This window comes from Phyllobates terribilis, unplaced genomic scaffold (genome assembly GCF_046119375.1).
Source record: "Phyllobates terribilis strain yellow unplaced genomic scaffold, ASM4611937v1 Scaffold_2__4_contigs__length_985480577, whole genome shotgun sequence".
In the NCBI taxonomy this organism is placed as follows: domain Eukaryota; kingdom Metazoa; phylum Chordata; class Amphibia; order Anura; family Dendrobatidae; genus Phyllobates; species Phyllobates terribilis.
The window spans coordinates 169,934,679-169,951,766 of record NW_027362762.1 but is presented as its reverse complement, the minus strand read 5'-3'; the positions used below and the strand labels follow the sequence as shown (position 1 = coordinate 169,951,766).

General features: G+C 40.6%; 1 protein-coding gene across 2 annotated transcripts in view; it reads right to left on the bottom strand.

Annotated features, from left to right (window-relative positions):
* The window catches only part of CDK4 (cyclin dependent kinase 4), a 283,108-nt gene that overhangs the window by 19,262 nt on the left and 246,758 nt on the right, over positions 1 to 17,088 (bottom strand). For both annotated transcript variants that reach the window (XM_073663264.1, XM_073663265.1), the window contains exons 3-4: positions 14,251 to 14,386; positions 7,534 to 7,701 (exon numbers count right to left, since the gene is read on the bottom strand). In XM_073663264.1, coding sequence (XP_073519365.1) covers positions 7,534 to 7,701; positions 14,251 to 14,386 — 304 coding nt within the window. The remainder of the gene's footprint in view (positions 1 to 7,533; positions 7,702 to 14,250; positions 14,387 to 17,088) is intronic.

The window sequence follows — 17,088 nt, the reverse complement described above, 5'->3', positions numbered from 1 at the left end:
CCCAACTCTGACAATGCCCTATGCCACACAGCAAGGTCAATCAATGTGTGGATGAAGGAGTACCACATCAAGACCCTGTCATGGCCAGCCCAATCTCCAGACCTGAACCCCATTGAAAACCTCTGGAATGTAATCAAGAGGAAGATGGATAGTCACAAGCCATCAAACAAAGAACTGCTTACATTTTTTTTGCCAGGAGTGGCATAAGGTCACCCAAAAGCAGTGTGAAACACTGGTGGAAAGCATGCCAAGACTCATGAAAGCCGTGATTAAAAATCATGGTTATTCCACCAAATATTGATTTCTGAACTCTTCTGGAGTTAAAACAGGAGTATTGTTGTTTCTAAATGAATAAGAACTTGTTTTCTTGGCATTATTTGAGGTCTGAAAGCACGGTTTCTTTTTTATTATTCTGACGATTTCTCATTTGCAGCAAATACAAAATTTTTAGCTTTGAATTTCGGAGACATGTTGTCAGTAGATTATAGACTAAAACAACAATATACATTTTACGCAAAAATATACCTATAAAGAGAAAAATCTGAGAAAATTAAAATTTTGCAGTAAATCTCTATTTTTTTGCCAGAGCTGTATATGATCGGCCCTGCCGTGAAGCACCGAGCAGCCAGACTTGACTTGAACAGTGATTCTGTGCTGACAGAGTCCCTTTAACCATCATCCTGACAGTTTATCGTCTTAAAAGATGGCAACATCTAAACCGTTACCTAATCACCCCATCGCAACTTGCACTGGTATCATGTTGTGCAGATAGGTTGTAATGACAGACAGAAGACTAATGGGAACTAATAGGAGGAAGGAAAGAGGACAAGGCGCTATAATACATAGATGTTGTAGTGTATTGTAATGGTTTTTGCTATGTATACCCCCTTTTTCACATGTAAAGCGCCATGGAATAAATAGCGCTATAATAATAAATAATAATTATAATAATAATATTGTACCAGTGATAGAATAATCACAGGTTCAAGTTTCATAGTGGAATTAAATAAAATAAGGTTTAACAAAAAATGTAAAAAAGAAAAAAAAAATTTGCATTGTTGCCGTTTGCCATTTTGCACTCGGCACCAAAAAATATAAGGCAATCAAATCTACAGTTCTCCCCATAAAAACAACAAAAAAAAGGTTGTGTCATTATGTTCTGAGACCCATAACCTTTAAGTTTTTTTTTTTATTTTTTTAAAAGTTGTAAAAACATGGAAAACTAGTGTTTGGCATCACTGTAATCATACAGACCTGGAAAATAAAAGGCAGCAGGTCATTTTTACTGCACAGTTATTTGCCTATACAATGAAACTCAGAAAACAACGTCAAAATTATTATTTTTAACCATTCCAACCCTACAAAATATTTCAAAGAATTAGTAGCAAGCCGGCTGTCAGTCAGTGCCAGGGTCGCGGTTACAGCTGCTGCTCATTATGCACAGAGCGGTGACTGAAGACCTGCCGGCCGCACCCCTATGACAAAGCCCAAGGCTGTCGGGGGTGAGGAATAAAGTTAATTTCCTCCTGGAGCGGGGCTCTCCGTGCGAGAATCTAGCAGCGGGGCTCTCCGTGCGAGAATCTAGCAGCGGGGCTCTCCGTGCGAGAATCTAGCAGCGGGGCTCTCCGTGCGAGAATCTAGCAGCGGGGCTCTCCGTGCGAGAATCTAGCAGCGGGGCTCTCCGTGCGAGAATCTAGCAGCGGGGCTCTCCGTGCGAGAATCTAGCAGCGGGGCTCTCCGTGCGAGAATCTAGCAGCGGGGCTCTCCGTGCGAGAATCTAGCAGCGGGGCTCTCCGTGCGAGAATCTAGCAGCGGGGCTCTCCGTGCGAGAATCTAGCAGCGGGGCTCTCCGTGCGAGAATCTAGCAGCGGGGCTCTCCGTGCGAGAATCTAGCAGCGGGGCTCTCCGTGCGAGAATCTAGCAGCGGGGCTCTCCGTGCGAGAATCTAGCAGCGGGGCTCTCCGTGCGAGAATCTAGCAGCGGGGCTCTCCGTGCGAGAATCTAGCAGCGGGGCTCTCCGTGCGAGAATCTAGCAGCGGGGCTCTCCGTGCGAGAATCTAGCAGCGGGGCTCTCCGTGCGAGAATCTAGCAGCGGGGCTCTCCGTGCGAGAATCTAGCAGCGGGGCTCTCCGTGCGAGAATCTAGCAGCGGGGCTCTCCGTGCGAGAATCTGGCAGCTTCAGAACGTTATTAACTTGCAGGTTAAACGCGGGGATTTTATTTATTTATTTATTTTTAAACATGACCGGTTCCCTTTGATATTACAAAAAAACAAAACAACACACACACACACACACACACACACACACACACACACACACACACACACACACAAACACACAAAGTCAAGGGAAAAAAAAGGTGTAGCTGAAAAATGGAAACAAAAAATGGATGTGACAGAGGTAACATTTTTGGTGGAAGATTGGAGAAGGCACCAGCAAAAAAAAAAGTTGAGTTCTTATGCTTTTCTTCACATTTCTGCTCAAAATATGCACTATTCTATAGTAGAGTGAAGTGAGAATACAATGCCCTACACATATATACAAGCAGTGTATATTACATAATCCACACACAATTACATGTACACTGCCAGCCTGTTACATCCTGTATCATGACATATTCAGTAAACTATGCATACAAGGAAAGCTCAGCCACAGCTCTCATACTGACCAATACAAGCCTGAAATATTAAATGTGAGTCATACCCACCCCACCCCCGCATCTGTAGTCACAACAAAGCAGCAGGAAAAAACATTTAAAGTGAGAAAAGGGGAAATGAGAATTGGGCATAAAAGACACACAAGTCATTCAGAAAGCATCGGGGGAACATGGTAAATAATGAGAAACTGGCTGCAAAATTCCCCAACAAATTTAGAATCAGTAATATACGTCATGCAAGGAAACTACCATCAACAATGCCAAGGACTGACTGCTGCAATAAATGGTTACACGTCAGCGCTCCATTCACACCGCAGGTTATCGTTCTCCATTCATACTGCAGGTTACTGCTCAATGTCTGAGCATAAGGGGAGATTTAGTATTTTTATATTTATTAAAAATGTTAGTTATTTCCTATAAATCATTATTCTTTATTATTGTATTTTGGAAATCATTCTGCACCCTATGAAAATTATGTCCTGACGCACCCGGCCTAGGTGGCTTTTCCACACATTTATACTTTGTTTTACGCAGTAAGGAGCCCCCAAATTATTAGTGAGGAGCAGATGGGGAGGCGGTGCTGAGAAAAGTGATCATATGATGTACTAGTCTTCCTAGGTTTGCAGGAAGTCTATAGTTTAGCTAAATATTTGACTAGCGTTAAGATTATTTTTTACTGACTAAAGCAGACAAATGTTAACAAAATGTGACCCATAAAAGCAGATTTATGTCCAGCCATAAATATTATCAACTCATATGAATATATATGGATCTGGAATAAGACATCGGATCACAGATATCAAGGCGTCATTGTATTCAGCTTCCAATGCCTATATACACAGCTCAGGAGGGTTGATCCTGCCGACACATTACCTTTAAAAGGATATTCTTATCTTCAAATATGGATATCGCCAGATGGAATAAAATCAAGCACTTTGGCAATTTACGGCTCATCAAAATTTGTAGCAGTTCTTGAGATATTAAACACTAGTGTTGAGCGAGTATGTTCTGTTAACCCTTTCGCAGAGTATGCTCGGGCCGAGCTCCGAGTATTTACAGCTGCTCGGTGATATGGTTGAATTGCTCCCGTGCACATGATTTGCGACTGTTAGACAGTTTTATTACATGTGAGGAATGTCTATTTCTTACACATTCCTCCCATGTAATAAAACTGTCAAACAGTTGCAAATCATGCACACGGGAGCGATTCAACCACATCACCGAGCAGCTGTAAATACTCGGAGCTCGGCCCGAGCATACTCGGCGAAAGGGTTAACAGAACATACTTGCTCAACACTAACACTTTTCTTTTGTTTACAGCTTGTTGCCAAGGAAACCGACCACCAGTGTTGACTGTCTTTTAAAAGGGAATGTGTTTGTCCCATATGAGGTAAGGCCAGTAGTACCTTTCAGCCCTGATATACAGCATTCTAATACACTGTGTGCAGAATTATTAGGCAGGTTGTATTTTACAGAATTATTTTTATTATTGATCAACAACTATGTTCTCAATCAACCAAAAGACTCAAATATCCAAGCTTAATATTTCTGGAAGTTGGAGTGTTTTTTTTTTTAGATTTGGCTATCTTAGGAGGATATCTGTTTGTGCAGGTAACTATTACTGTGCAGAATTAGGCAACTTAATAAAAACCCAAATATAATCCCATCTCACTTGTTTATTTTCACCAGGTAAACCAATATCAGTGCACAAAATTTAGAAATAAACATTTCTGACATGCAAAAACAAAAACCCGAAAAATTAGTGATCAATATAGCCACCTTTCTTTATGATGACACTCAACAGCCTTCCATCCATAGATTCTGTCAGTTGCTTGATCGGTTTTCGGTCAACATTGCGTGCAGCAGCCACCACAGCCTCCCAGACACTGTTCTGAGAGGTGAACTGTTTTCCCTCCCTGTAGATCTCACATTTTATGATGGACCACAGGTTCTCTATGGGGTTCAGATCAGGTGAACAAGGGGGCCATGTCATTATTTTTTCTTCTTTTAGACCTTTACTGGCCAGCCATGCTGTGGAGTAGTTGGATGCATGTGATGGAGCATTGTCCTGCATGAAAATCATGTTTTTCTTGAACAATACCGACTTCTTCCTGTACCACTGCTTGAAAAAGTTGTCTTCCAGAAACTGGCAGTAGGTCTGGGAGTTGAGCTTCACTCCATCCTCAACACGAAAAGGTCCCACAAGTTCATCTTTGATGATACCAGCCCATACCAGTACCCCACCTACACCTTGCTGGCGTCTGAGTCGGAGTGGAGCTCTCTGCCCTTTACTGATCCAGCCTCTGGCCCATCCATCTGGCCCATCAAAAGTCACTCTCATTTCATCAGTCCATAAAACCTTTGAAAAATCAGTCTTAATATATTTCTTGGCCCATTCTTGATGTTTTATGTTATGTTTCTTGTTCAAAGGTGGTCGTTTTTCAGCCTTCCTTACCTTGGCCATGTCCCTGAGTATCGCACACCTTGTGCTTTTTGATACTCCAGTAACGTTGCAGCTCTGAAATATGGCAAAACTGGTGGCGAATGGCATCTTCACGCTTGATTTTCCTCAATTCATGGGCAGTTATTTTGCGCCTTTTTTGGCAAACACGCTTCTTGCGACCCTGTTGGCTATTTGCCATGAAACGCTTGATTGTTCAGTGATCACGCTTCAAAAGTTTGGAAATTTCAAGACTGCTGCATCCCTCTGCAAGACATCTCACAATTTTGGACTTTTCAGAGCCCGCCAAATCTCTCTTCTGACCCATTTTGCCAAAGGAAAGGAAGTTGCCTAATAATTAAGCACACCTTATATAGGGTGTTGATGTCATTAGTCAACACCCCTCCTCATTACAGAGATGCACATCACCAGATTTACTTAATTGGTAGTTGGCTCTCAAGCCTATGCAGCTTGGAGTAGGACAACATGTATAAAAAGTATAAAAGTGATCAAAATACTCATTTGCCTAATAATTCTGCACACAGTGTATGCTATATATGGAGGACGACATCGCAAGAAGAGACGAGGCACCGAACTAAGACAGTGACAGATTCTCTTTTGAGTCCAAAAGTAGAGAGAAAGAAAAAAAAAATACAACAAACATTTATATTTTTTTTTATTATAAACACTATTAAATAAAACTTAAATTCTTATCGGTAAATATCGCTGTGGGAATGTGATGTGGAAACCTATAGGAGAATTTGGGTGCTCTATAAAGCGCCTTATGGGGTCTCTCTGTAATGTTTATCATTGAAAGGGGGCACTGCATCGGATTTCTTCTGCGGGGCTGCACTATATTCCGGTGCATCTCACTAAATTAGAATATCATCAAAAAGTTAATTTATTTTAGTTCAATGCAAAAAGTGAAACTCATTATATAGAGTAATTACAAACAGAGTGATCCATTTCAAGTGTTTATTTCTGTTAATGTTGATGATTATGGCTTACAGCCAATCAAAACACAAAAGTCATTATCTCAGCAAAATAAAATAATTAACAAAAAACACCTGAAAAGCCTTCCTAAGTGTTTAAAAAAGTCCCTTAGTCTGTTTCAGTAGGCTCCACAATCAATCATGGGGAACACTGCTGACTTGACAGATGTCCAGAAGGCAGTCATTGACACACTCCACAAGGTCCCAGAGTTCCAATTTTCATTTGGAAATCAAGGTCCCAGAGTCTGGAGGAAGAGTGGAGAGGCCACAATCCAAGCTGCTTGAGGTCTAGTGTGAAGTTTCCACATTCAGTGATGCAGACGAGCTGAAAGCTGCTATAAAAGCAACCTGGGCTTCCATAACACCTCAGCAGTGCCACAGGCTGATCGCCTCCATGCCACGCAGCATTGATGCAGTAATTGATGCAAAATGAGCCCTAAGTATTGAGTGCATTTACTGAACATACATTTCAGTAGGCCAACATTTCAGATTTTAAAAACATTTTTCAAGCTGTTATAAAGTATTCTAATTTACTGAGATAATGACTTTTGTGTTTTCATTGGCTGTAAGCCATAATCTTCAACATTAACAGAAATAAACACTTGATATAGATCACCCTGTTTGTAATGACTCTATATAAGATATGAGTTTCACTTTTTGTATTGAAGAACTGAAATAAATTAACTTTTTGATGATATTCTAATTTAGTGAGATGCACCTGTAGATGGTGTGAGACAATGTGCAGCTAAGCAGGCATACGGAGGCAATAGTGCTGGGACCAGTGGTGACAGGAGCTCGCTATGGAGCAGAGAAGAGCAGAGTTTACATTGTGTTATGTGTCGATGGTTGTGATCGATGCTACAGCTTCAGTGCAAGGTAATACACGGCGTTCAATCTGCAGCTGTTGCTCAATAGCAAGATATCAATTGGTACCTACAAAAAATACATATCCATCTATTTGCCTTAGAGGTGTCAATTATGAGGATCAGAACATAAACAAAGTACTGTGCATGCAGAGTAATTTCTTTATGTTACTTAATAGTGCCTTGGTATTTCTTAGCTTGTATAGCAAAATTAAACAAGATTAAAAATCAAAACTCGTCCCTAATATGGCTTACTAATAGAAAAAGCCTCACCTTTGGTTTCATCGTCCATCTCTATAGTCCATTACTTATGACCTCCCTCCGAAACAGAACCGCCAACAAGCGTTGCTTCGGGCAGACTGAAACCAACTACAGATCCCAAAATATATGTAGCTGCACTAAGATGTAGGGGGATATCATGAAGTTATACACACTAGATCAAAGGATCGGCATGATGAAATTCAAAATGCCCCATCGTTCCTGGCAGAGGTCTCATAACTCCTTATGCTCCGAGTCGTTGGGAAGCTCCATGACATTTATCTAATGTGTATGGCCATATAACACAGGCACCCTTTACTTACCACAGGGGTTAGTGCCATCTGGCAGCTGTAAATCCGTGCCAGACCAAAGTCTGCTAGTTTAACCTGTCCGCAGCTGGTCACCAGGATATTTTCCGGCTTCAGGTCACGGTGCACAATACAGTTCAAATGAAGGAATTCTAAGCCGGACAGGAACTGCCTCATCAGGTTCTGCAGATGGGGAAAGCACAGAACAGACATTACTCCCATCCAAGAGAAATCACTAAACATTACTGCACCTGCTTTATAATTTAAAAAAAAAAAAAAAATGATACAACACAGTGAGAGAGAGATCCAGAACAACTGTTATTGAAAAAACTACTAAACACAGAAAATGGAAAAAAAATAATAATTCACAACTTCCATCCTTAACCCCTTCCCGGACATGGCAATTTTCAGTTTTTGTGTTTTCCTGTTCTCCTTTCAAGAGCGATACCCTTTTCTACTTTTCTGTCGACACAGCCATATGAGGGCTTGTTTTTTTGTGGGACGAGTTGTATTTTTGAAAGACACTATTGATTTTATTATGTGATATACTGGAAAGTGGGAACAACAATTCCAAGTGTGTCGAAATTACAAGAAAAATGTGCAACTCCACAACTGGTTTTGTTTTTTTTATTTACGATGTTCACGATATGGTAAAAAAAAATCTATTGTTTTGCCATTCTCAGAGACCTGTAACAGTTTAAATTTTTGCTTGATGGGGCTGTGTGATGGAGTTGTTTTTTGCGCCCCGAGCCGACATTTTTATTGATACAATTTTGGAGTAGTTCCGATATTTTGATCGCCTTTTATTACAGGGTTGCAGCGCTGGCTCTTAGATTTTTTTGTTCTTATTACATGGTTTACCAATTGGGTTAATGTTAGATTTTGATATAACTAACTGCTCCACACGTGGCTGGTAGAGGCAGACGATGGACGATTATAATAGCGATCATCTGCCGGGAAACATGCACGCTCTGTTCCTGGGGCCACATCCAAGTCAGGGAGCTGGCATATGATGTAACTGGGTTTAAGAAAATGTAGCATCAAATTTTTTTTGCAACAATTGAAAAAAATGTTAAGTAATAATGTTACAATTATCTTTTTAATGCCATAAAATATTAAATATTTTCAAACACTAGGGGGAGCAGCTGCTGAGACTTGCCGTGAAAACCAAGCGTAATACCAGCTCGCATTACCACTGAAGTAAAAGTGGGCGGGATCTTCTATGTGTGTGATGTTGCTCCTCCACTCCACTTCAGGTGTTTGCAAAAGGATAAGGACATTTTGTTGGGGACTGCAATGTGATTCCAAAATGTGGATAGTGTCACAGTGGATGGCTGTCAGCGCAGATTCACTGTATCACACGTGATCGGATTAAATACACTAGATGCCATTAGAAACAAGGCTCAGCAGACTATCACACATGATGTGATTTGATACATGGCTATGTGGACTGTATCACATATGATAAGATTAGATACATTGTAAAGCCTCAATCAGACGTCTGTGAAGCAGAGACGTCTGAATGAGGCTTTAATGTTAAGTCTTCAAAGAGCATCAGAAGAGATGACCGTCACTGGTTACTGCACTCTGTACACTTATGTTAAATGTGCAGAGCACTGCAGCCAGGGACAGTCATCTTTCCTGATGCATTTTGAAGACACAGCAATAAAGCCTCATTCTCTGCATCACATACATCTGAATGAGGCTTTAACTGAGAAAAGTTAATTCAGTGTTCAGAGCACAGCAGCTGTGGTCTGTTGACACTGTTGATAGCAGCAGTGAGCACAAATCACAGCCTGACATTGTATTAATAATGCCAGGCTACTGAGCTTGAAGAAGTCACCGCTACTCTCAGCACTCTGCGGAGAGCAGTGTTTCAGCGGTGAGAACAGCTCGGTAGCCTGGCATTAGTAATAGTAGGTCAGGCTGCCTGACCTGTGCTCACCACCGCTGCCCTGGTACTCTTCTCACAGCTGAACACAATGTGAGTGGTGAGAGGGGGAAATTGAAGCTATGCGCACTGCTCTGGACTACAATAAAATGACACCTGGCTACACCCACAGCGGTGACCAGGACAGGCCAGGGGTTGTGTACAGTTTACAGCTGAGGCAGCCACAGTATAGAAGATGCAGTCAGACACCGACCGCAGTCTTCTGTGGCTGCCATATTTGTCGTGCTCAGACACTTTGTGCCCCATACACATTAGACTAATGTCGGCTGAAACCAGTCTAATGTGTATAGACGCCAGCTGACTGATGGTTGGGAGAGATGTCGATCGCGCATGTCCAATTTCAGACTGCTGATCACATAGTTCTCCTGGAGATAAGCCGTCAGCTGACATGTCAGGTGAAATGGTTATCGGCCGAACGATAGGTCGAAGCATTGTTCAGCGAACAGCCGACTAACGTGTACGGCCAGCTTAACACACCAGCAAATAAAAATGGCAGCCCCCAACTTTTGCATAAATAATAAACAAATGTTCAAACATTTCATTATGTTTTAAAAATAAATTACTTAACACAACAATAAACACTGCAGCATATTCCCCTTAGGCTGTGTGCCCACGATGCGTATTTGCAGCACGTAAACGCTCCAGAAACGCATTGCATACCTTATACCATAACTTCCTAGGACATTCTGCAAGTTCTGTGCACATGGTCAGGATTTTTTCTGTGCAGATTTTACTTGCAGAAAAAATACGGACATGACCACTTCTTGTGCGTTTCTGCATGCATATTTGCCTATACAATGCATTGGAAAAAAGCATGGCAAATACGCATGCAAATACACGTCAAAAACGCATGTAAAAAAAAAAAACATGGGTTTTTCTGCCAAGGAGATGCAGAAATGCTCAGGAAAATTTCTGCTTCGTTTCTGCATCGTGGGCACTAAGCCTTAAAGAGACTGTGTTATCAGAAAACAACCTATTGTTTAAATCAGTTTTAAGACAATTACCTGCAGCAAGAGCCTATCCCCGCGGCCCACCCCCTCTCCAATAAGACAATAGTTACTTAAGCTTGCCCTAATATCTGGGGTCATGGCTTCATTCACACACACACACACACACACACACACACACACACACACACACACACACACACACACACACACACACACACACACACACACACGCAGAAGATTAACTGCTATGTTCTGTGAAGTATTCCTACAAGATGGACTCTTTCAGAATCCTGCATAAACTACTGCAGACTAAAATAGTGGGGGCAACTATATTACTCGTCTTAAAGGGGTGGTCCCAGCAAGTTATCACTGATCCACCGGACAGACCTACCTGTGCCATTCTGATCGCTGGGGTCCCACCACTAGCAAGCCCACTGATCCCGAGAACAGAAGGACCACTGCTCCTCATTGTCTATGGGACTGCCAGGGATACACAAGATCTGCACGCATGTACAACCTGTATATACACATTTTCTTTTTCTTCAGAGTAAGTTGCTAGCATGCCTATTTATTTGCAGGCACGCATCTTTATTGATATATTTTTGAGGGACCAAAGCGTTAATGCTTAGCTTGTATGATCCAATTTTCTAAAAGGTAAATTGCAAAAGGAAATGATTTCTGCCACTTTTTTTATTTTTTTAATACAAATGTTATACAGGTTTAAAAATAATCTGATTTAACAAGAAATTAAAGCAAATGTCATCTAAATACATTGCTGCACAGTATGGTGACAGAGCTATGGGCCAATTAGTTTAACGTGCTGAAAAAAAAAATTGGGTTTTTGTAATTTCCGATGCAGAAAATTTAATTTTGGCCACTGCAGGCAATTAGAGTACATTAGGCTAATATTTATATAGATCGGACCCAAAATGCATGGAGAAAAAAAATCTTCCTGAACATTCTCTTAGGATATATTAGCCAAATGGCAAACTATTTTTTGTACCATCCGGCCTAATGGTATAGCATACCTCTCCCCATTCCTGAAATATATGATAGAACCTCTTAAAATATAAAACAAGTTGTATTATTTTTTGCGATACGCTACTGCATATACATATAGGACGCACAGGCAGTGCCATTGCCAGTGAGGGATTCTCGTAGTCTTTTCTGAATAGGCCACATTTCTTATTTTCATATTATCACAATTTCTGGACTACCAAATGATGGTTGAAATAAACTGTGCTCCAGCTGAAAATATAGATAAATATATGGACATTTTTCAGCGTTAAACACTGATGGTCATTAGCTGGTTAATTTGGCTATTTTTAGAAGAAAAAAAAAAGTGCCAAGCAATTGCTGAAATGGGGAAACACTTGGCAATTTACGCACGCACTGGTACATCCAACACACAGCATTTACAGTATTTACCGGAGGCTTCTCCGGAGCAGATCATCAATGAATGCAAGTAGTATGAAGTCAGCTGTGAAGCCAGCACCATTCAGCGCGGCTGCAGCTGCTCGGCCTCATCTGCCCATGACTCTCACCCACTGTTCTAATGAAATCGCAGTCAGCGGGAAGGAGGCGGCTGCTGCTTCATAAACCCTCGCCGCAACTTCCAGGTCAACTAATCCGAGGAATTTCTACGCTCATTTATAAATCAAAGCTCATCATCTCCAGCATCCAGATACAGTACACACAAGCGCCATTATAGATGCACACAAATTAATACACAAAAGAAGTATTGTGCATTCAGCCATTCATTTATTCCAGATTTCCTTCCAAAAAAAATTGAATTTTCTTGGGCAAGGTCTTTATACAGAAGAAAACTCAGATTGTGCTTTACAGATCAGATCAAACTTCCTCATATACACAAGACATTTCTAATATATTAGAATTTACAATAAATGCCACCCTCCAGCCCCCCATAATAAATGGGACTATACATTTCTAAATGCACAACACCGTAATAATCAGCGCATGTCCACCCCACACCAATGGAAAGGCAGGGATGGGTGGTCCAGACTTATCCCACGCCCCTGCAGGGCCATTTTGCACTTGAAGGGAATGGGGCACTGATTGTAGATATGAAAGGAGCGGCAGCAGAGTGGATGCCAATGGGTATTAGTCCCATTTACTATAAGGTGGAGGGTCATTTTATGAGACATCCATAAAGTGCAGGGATTTTCAAAGCAAGTTTAGAATACATAGATTTTCTGTAAATTCTCGTCAAAAGCCTCACTAGAAAATATTCCAAACATCATCATCACTGTCCCCATTTGGGCTCAGAATCTAGATTCCCTATCAGTATGTCTTTGGAGTGTGGGAAGAAACCAGAGAACCCGGAGGAAACCCACGCAAACACGGGGAGAACATACAAACTCATTGGTGGGATTTGAGGCCAGGACCCCAGCACTGCAAGAGTACAGTGCTAACCACTGAGCCATGGTCTATTACATCCCGAGGAACATGATGTAAGTAGCTTTATAGGATCTTCTATAAAATAATGGCTTCACATCCAGCTGGATGAATGTCTCAAGTGGGGTACCACAGGGCTCCGTCCTGGGACCTGTATTGTTCAACATCTTTATCAATGATTTAGATGAAGGAATTGAGGGTAAACTGATTAAATTTGCTGATGACACAAAGCTAGGAGGGATAGCTAATACTAGAGAAGAGAGAGAGAGGATTCAAAAAGACCTAAATAAACTGGAGCAGTGGGCAGCAACCAACAGAATGGTTTTTAACAGGGAAAAATGCAAAGTACTACATATGGGCAATAAAAATGAAAAAAGCATATACAGAATGGGAGGAATAGAGCTAAGCAACAGTACATGTGAAAAAGACTTAGGTATACTAATAGATCATAGACTGAACATGAGTCAACAGTGTGATGCAGCAGCAAAAAAGGCAAATACAATTCTGGGATGTATTAACAGAAGCATACAGTCTAGATCACGTGAAGTCATTATCGGTCTTTACTCCTCTTTGGTCAGACCTCATCTGGAATACTGTGTACAGTTTTGGGCACCACATTTTAAAAAAGACATCGACAAACTGGAGCAAGTTCAGAGAAGAGCGACCAGAATGGTGACTGGTCTGCAAACCATGTCCTATGAGGAACGGTTGCAGGATTTGGGAATGTTTAGCTTGCAAAAAAGAAGACTGAGAGGAGACTTAATAGCTGTCTACAAATATGTCAAGGGCTGTCACATTGTAGAAGGATCATCTTTATTCTCATTTGCACAAGGAAAGACTAGAAGCAATGGGATGAAACTAAATGGGAGGAGACACAGATTAGATATTAGAAAAAACTTTTTGACAGTTAGGGTGATTAATGAGTGGAACAGGCTGCCACGAGAGGTGGTGAGTTCCCCTTCAATGGACGTCTTCAAACAGAGGCTGGACAGACATCTGTCTGAGATGATCTAGTGAATCCTGCTTTGAGCAGGGGGTTGGACCAGATGACCCAGGAGGTCCCTTCCAACTCTACCATTCTATGATTCTATGATTCTATGAATGTTTTGTGCTGCATTCTGCGATAATTGCATTTTTTCTCCACATCACATGACGGTACAACTTCTAGTGTAAAAATCACACTTCCACAAAATGCAAATTACCATAGCTCAGGTCATACACTGAACCAGCAGAGGTCACTGGGTACCAATGAGCCAAGCCTTGGCCAAAAAAAGTCTATTACAATTGCAATAACTTCAGCTTTAACTCAAGTCCAACTTAAGATAAGTGAAAAAAGGTTTGTTCTGAAAAAATGGTGACCCCCATTTATAGCTTCTATGATGTTAGTGTGAACAGAGGCAATGTAAATAGCAGTACCTTAATGGTTTCGAGAGGCAAGCCAGGAGGAGGAACTTTATTCAAATAAGTCTTCAGGTCTTGATCCACATGCTCAAAAACTAAGGTCACTTTTGTTTCTCTATCTGTCCGGGCAGAGGCACAAACATCCATTAATCTAGACAAATGCAAAAAAAAAAATCATTAGAACATATTGATTCCACATGATATCAGAGTCAAAAGTTCTGTTTTTTTTTTTTGTTTGTTTTTTAAGTATATAAACTTATTGAGAATCTTTCCAACAGCATCACTTTTTAAAATTAATTCTATACAGTGAATATAAAAACTGTACACACTCCCAAATGCCAGGTTTGTCATGTTAAAAGATCATAGTAAGGAGAATCATTTCATTTCAGAACTTTTTCCACCCTTAAAGGGAAACTGTCAGCAGGTTTTTGTTACCTCAGCTGATAGAGTATACAGTCCAGTAATGTTAATCTCTTAGTGATAACTCCTTCAGTTAGTAAACAACAGCAGCACTGTGACAAGTGACACATCCCTGAATTCTGTGTTTCAGCCTCTATTTCCTACTGTCTTCAGATGACAAAGCAAAATAGATTCCCTTTAAAGTCACCCATAAGCTGTACAAATCTATTGAGAAAAATAATTTTGAGGAGGGAAATAAAAATAAAATAATGTGGCTTCATAAGTGTTTTAACACCCTCTTATAATTGAGGATGTGGTTGTGTTGAGAATTAGCCAATCATATTTGAACTCATGTTGAGTAGTAGTCAGTACACAGCTACCATCGGTTATAGTGATTCTGATTAACCCCATATGAAGTTTAGTTGTTGTAGTAGGATTTACCTGACTTTTTAGTTGCAATTTACAGAAAAAGTCATGGTCAGTAAACAGCGTACAACACAGCAAAGGGATTCCAATGTTGAAAGTTATCAGTCAGGAGAAGGATAAAAGAACAATTTCCTAGGAATTAGATAAACCATGGAACGCTGTAAAGTCTGTCATCAAAACTGGCTTAAATTTATCACAACAGTGACATTTCTTAGAATTGGACGTCCCTCAAAAACTGATAAAAAGGACAAAAGAAAATTGGTCTGGTAGGCTGCCAAGATGGCTATAGCAACATTAAGCTGCAGGAATTTGTAGAAAGTACTGGTTGTGTGCTGCATGTGACAGCAATCTCCCATGTTCCTTATATGGGGTGGCAGTACGAAAGACTTTTCTTAAAGAAAAACTTCCAAGCCCAGCTATGTTTTGGCAAAATCTTCATCAAGTCTGGCAAAAGTATGTGCGGAAATGTGTTATGGTCTGATGCAACCAAGGTTGAACTTTTTGGCCAGAATTCCAAAAGGTATGTTTGGTGCAAAGTCAACACTGAACCAACACAAAAAAAAAAACACCATACCCACAGTGAAGCATGGTGGAGGCAGCATGATCCTTTGGAGCAGTTTCTTGGCAGCTGGAACTGAGGCTTTAGCCAAGGTGGAAGGAATTATGAACAGTTTCAATATCTATCAATTTTGCAACAAAATCTTCAGGCCTCTGCTAAAAAACTGAAGATAAATTTCACTTTTCAAAACAACAACCATACTCAGCAGACTTCAAAATCAACTTAAGAATGGCTTTGCCAGAAGATCACAGTTTTGGAATGACTGAGCCAGAGCCCACACCTGAATCCAATTGAAAAATCTATAGGTGACCTGAAGAGGGCGCCATAACACCAGAGATGCCCTCGTAATCTGACAGATTTAGAGAGCTACCATAAGGAAGAGCAAGCAAAGATTGCGAATTCTAAATGTGCCATGCTCCTACCCAAAAAGACTGAATGAGGTCATAAATTCAAAGGGTATTTCAGCAAAGTTTTAGCTTAAGGGTGTGCACATTAATGCAACCACATTATTTTTCTTTTTCACCCGAAAAGATTTCAGTTTATTTTTCAACTGAATTGTACATTCAGTGTGTAGACTTTTTATATCCATTGTATGTGACTGATTTTAGATTAGGAGCAATAATGAATGAAAAAAGGAATAAGAAATAAAAACACACACAAAAATAAGACTATTAGTCTGATTTATTTCAAGACTTCTACATTTTAAGGAGTCTATCTTTAGGAAAGTTAAAGAGTTTTTGATTTCCTATTTAGAAAAATAAATAAATACCACCCACACATCACAACCATTAAAGGCTATTGATGACCTCCCACATCCCAGAAGAAAGAAGAGAACTCGCGGCAGTCCCGTTAGCAATGAATAGATCAGAGGTTGAGCATTCACATTCCATTCTAAATAGGGCTTTGTTGAGCCCCATTCTCGGGGTCGCCAACTGATCAGGAAGTTATTCCCTAACGGATATAACTTGCAATTTTGTGAAATTTATTAGCAAAATTTAGGGATTTCACTTTAGGCTCTTTTCCGATCAATGCCACAAGTTCTGTAAGGAGATACCAGTTCTCAGCATTCACATGCTCCGGTGGAATGATTATGACTGTAACAAGCTGTATAAACCCCATTAGAGTTAATAGGGTCCATCAAGCTTCATTCTGTCCACATTTGACAAATCAGTCCCCTGCATGAATTTACTTTTTCTCTTTCACAGAAACTAACACAGATATAATCCTGGTTTACTTGTCATCTCCCGTCTGATTGTTGTCCGATGTATGGGCCATATTCTAATTAAAGGGGTTGTTCGATTAAAAAGTGTAATCACCTATCCATGGGATAGGTTATCATTTGTTGATTGGTGGGGGACCAACGACTTGGACCTGCACCGGTTGGCAGATTAAATCCTCCTGACAGATTCCCTTTAACAAAAACTATAGAAGATATTTCTCAGGCATCATACGGTTTCCTGCAGAACTGA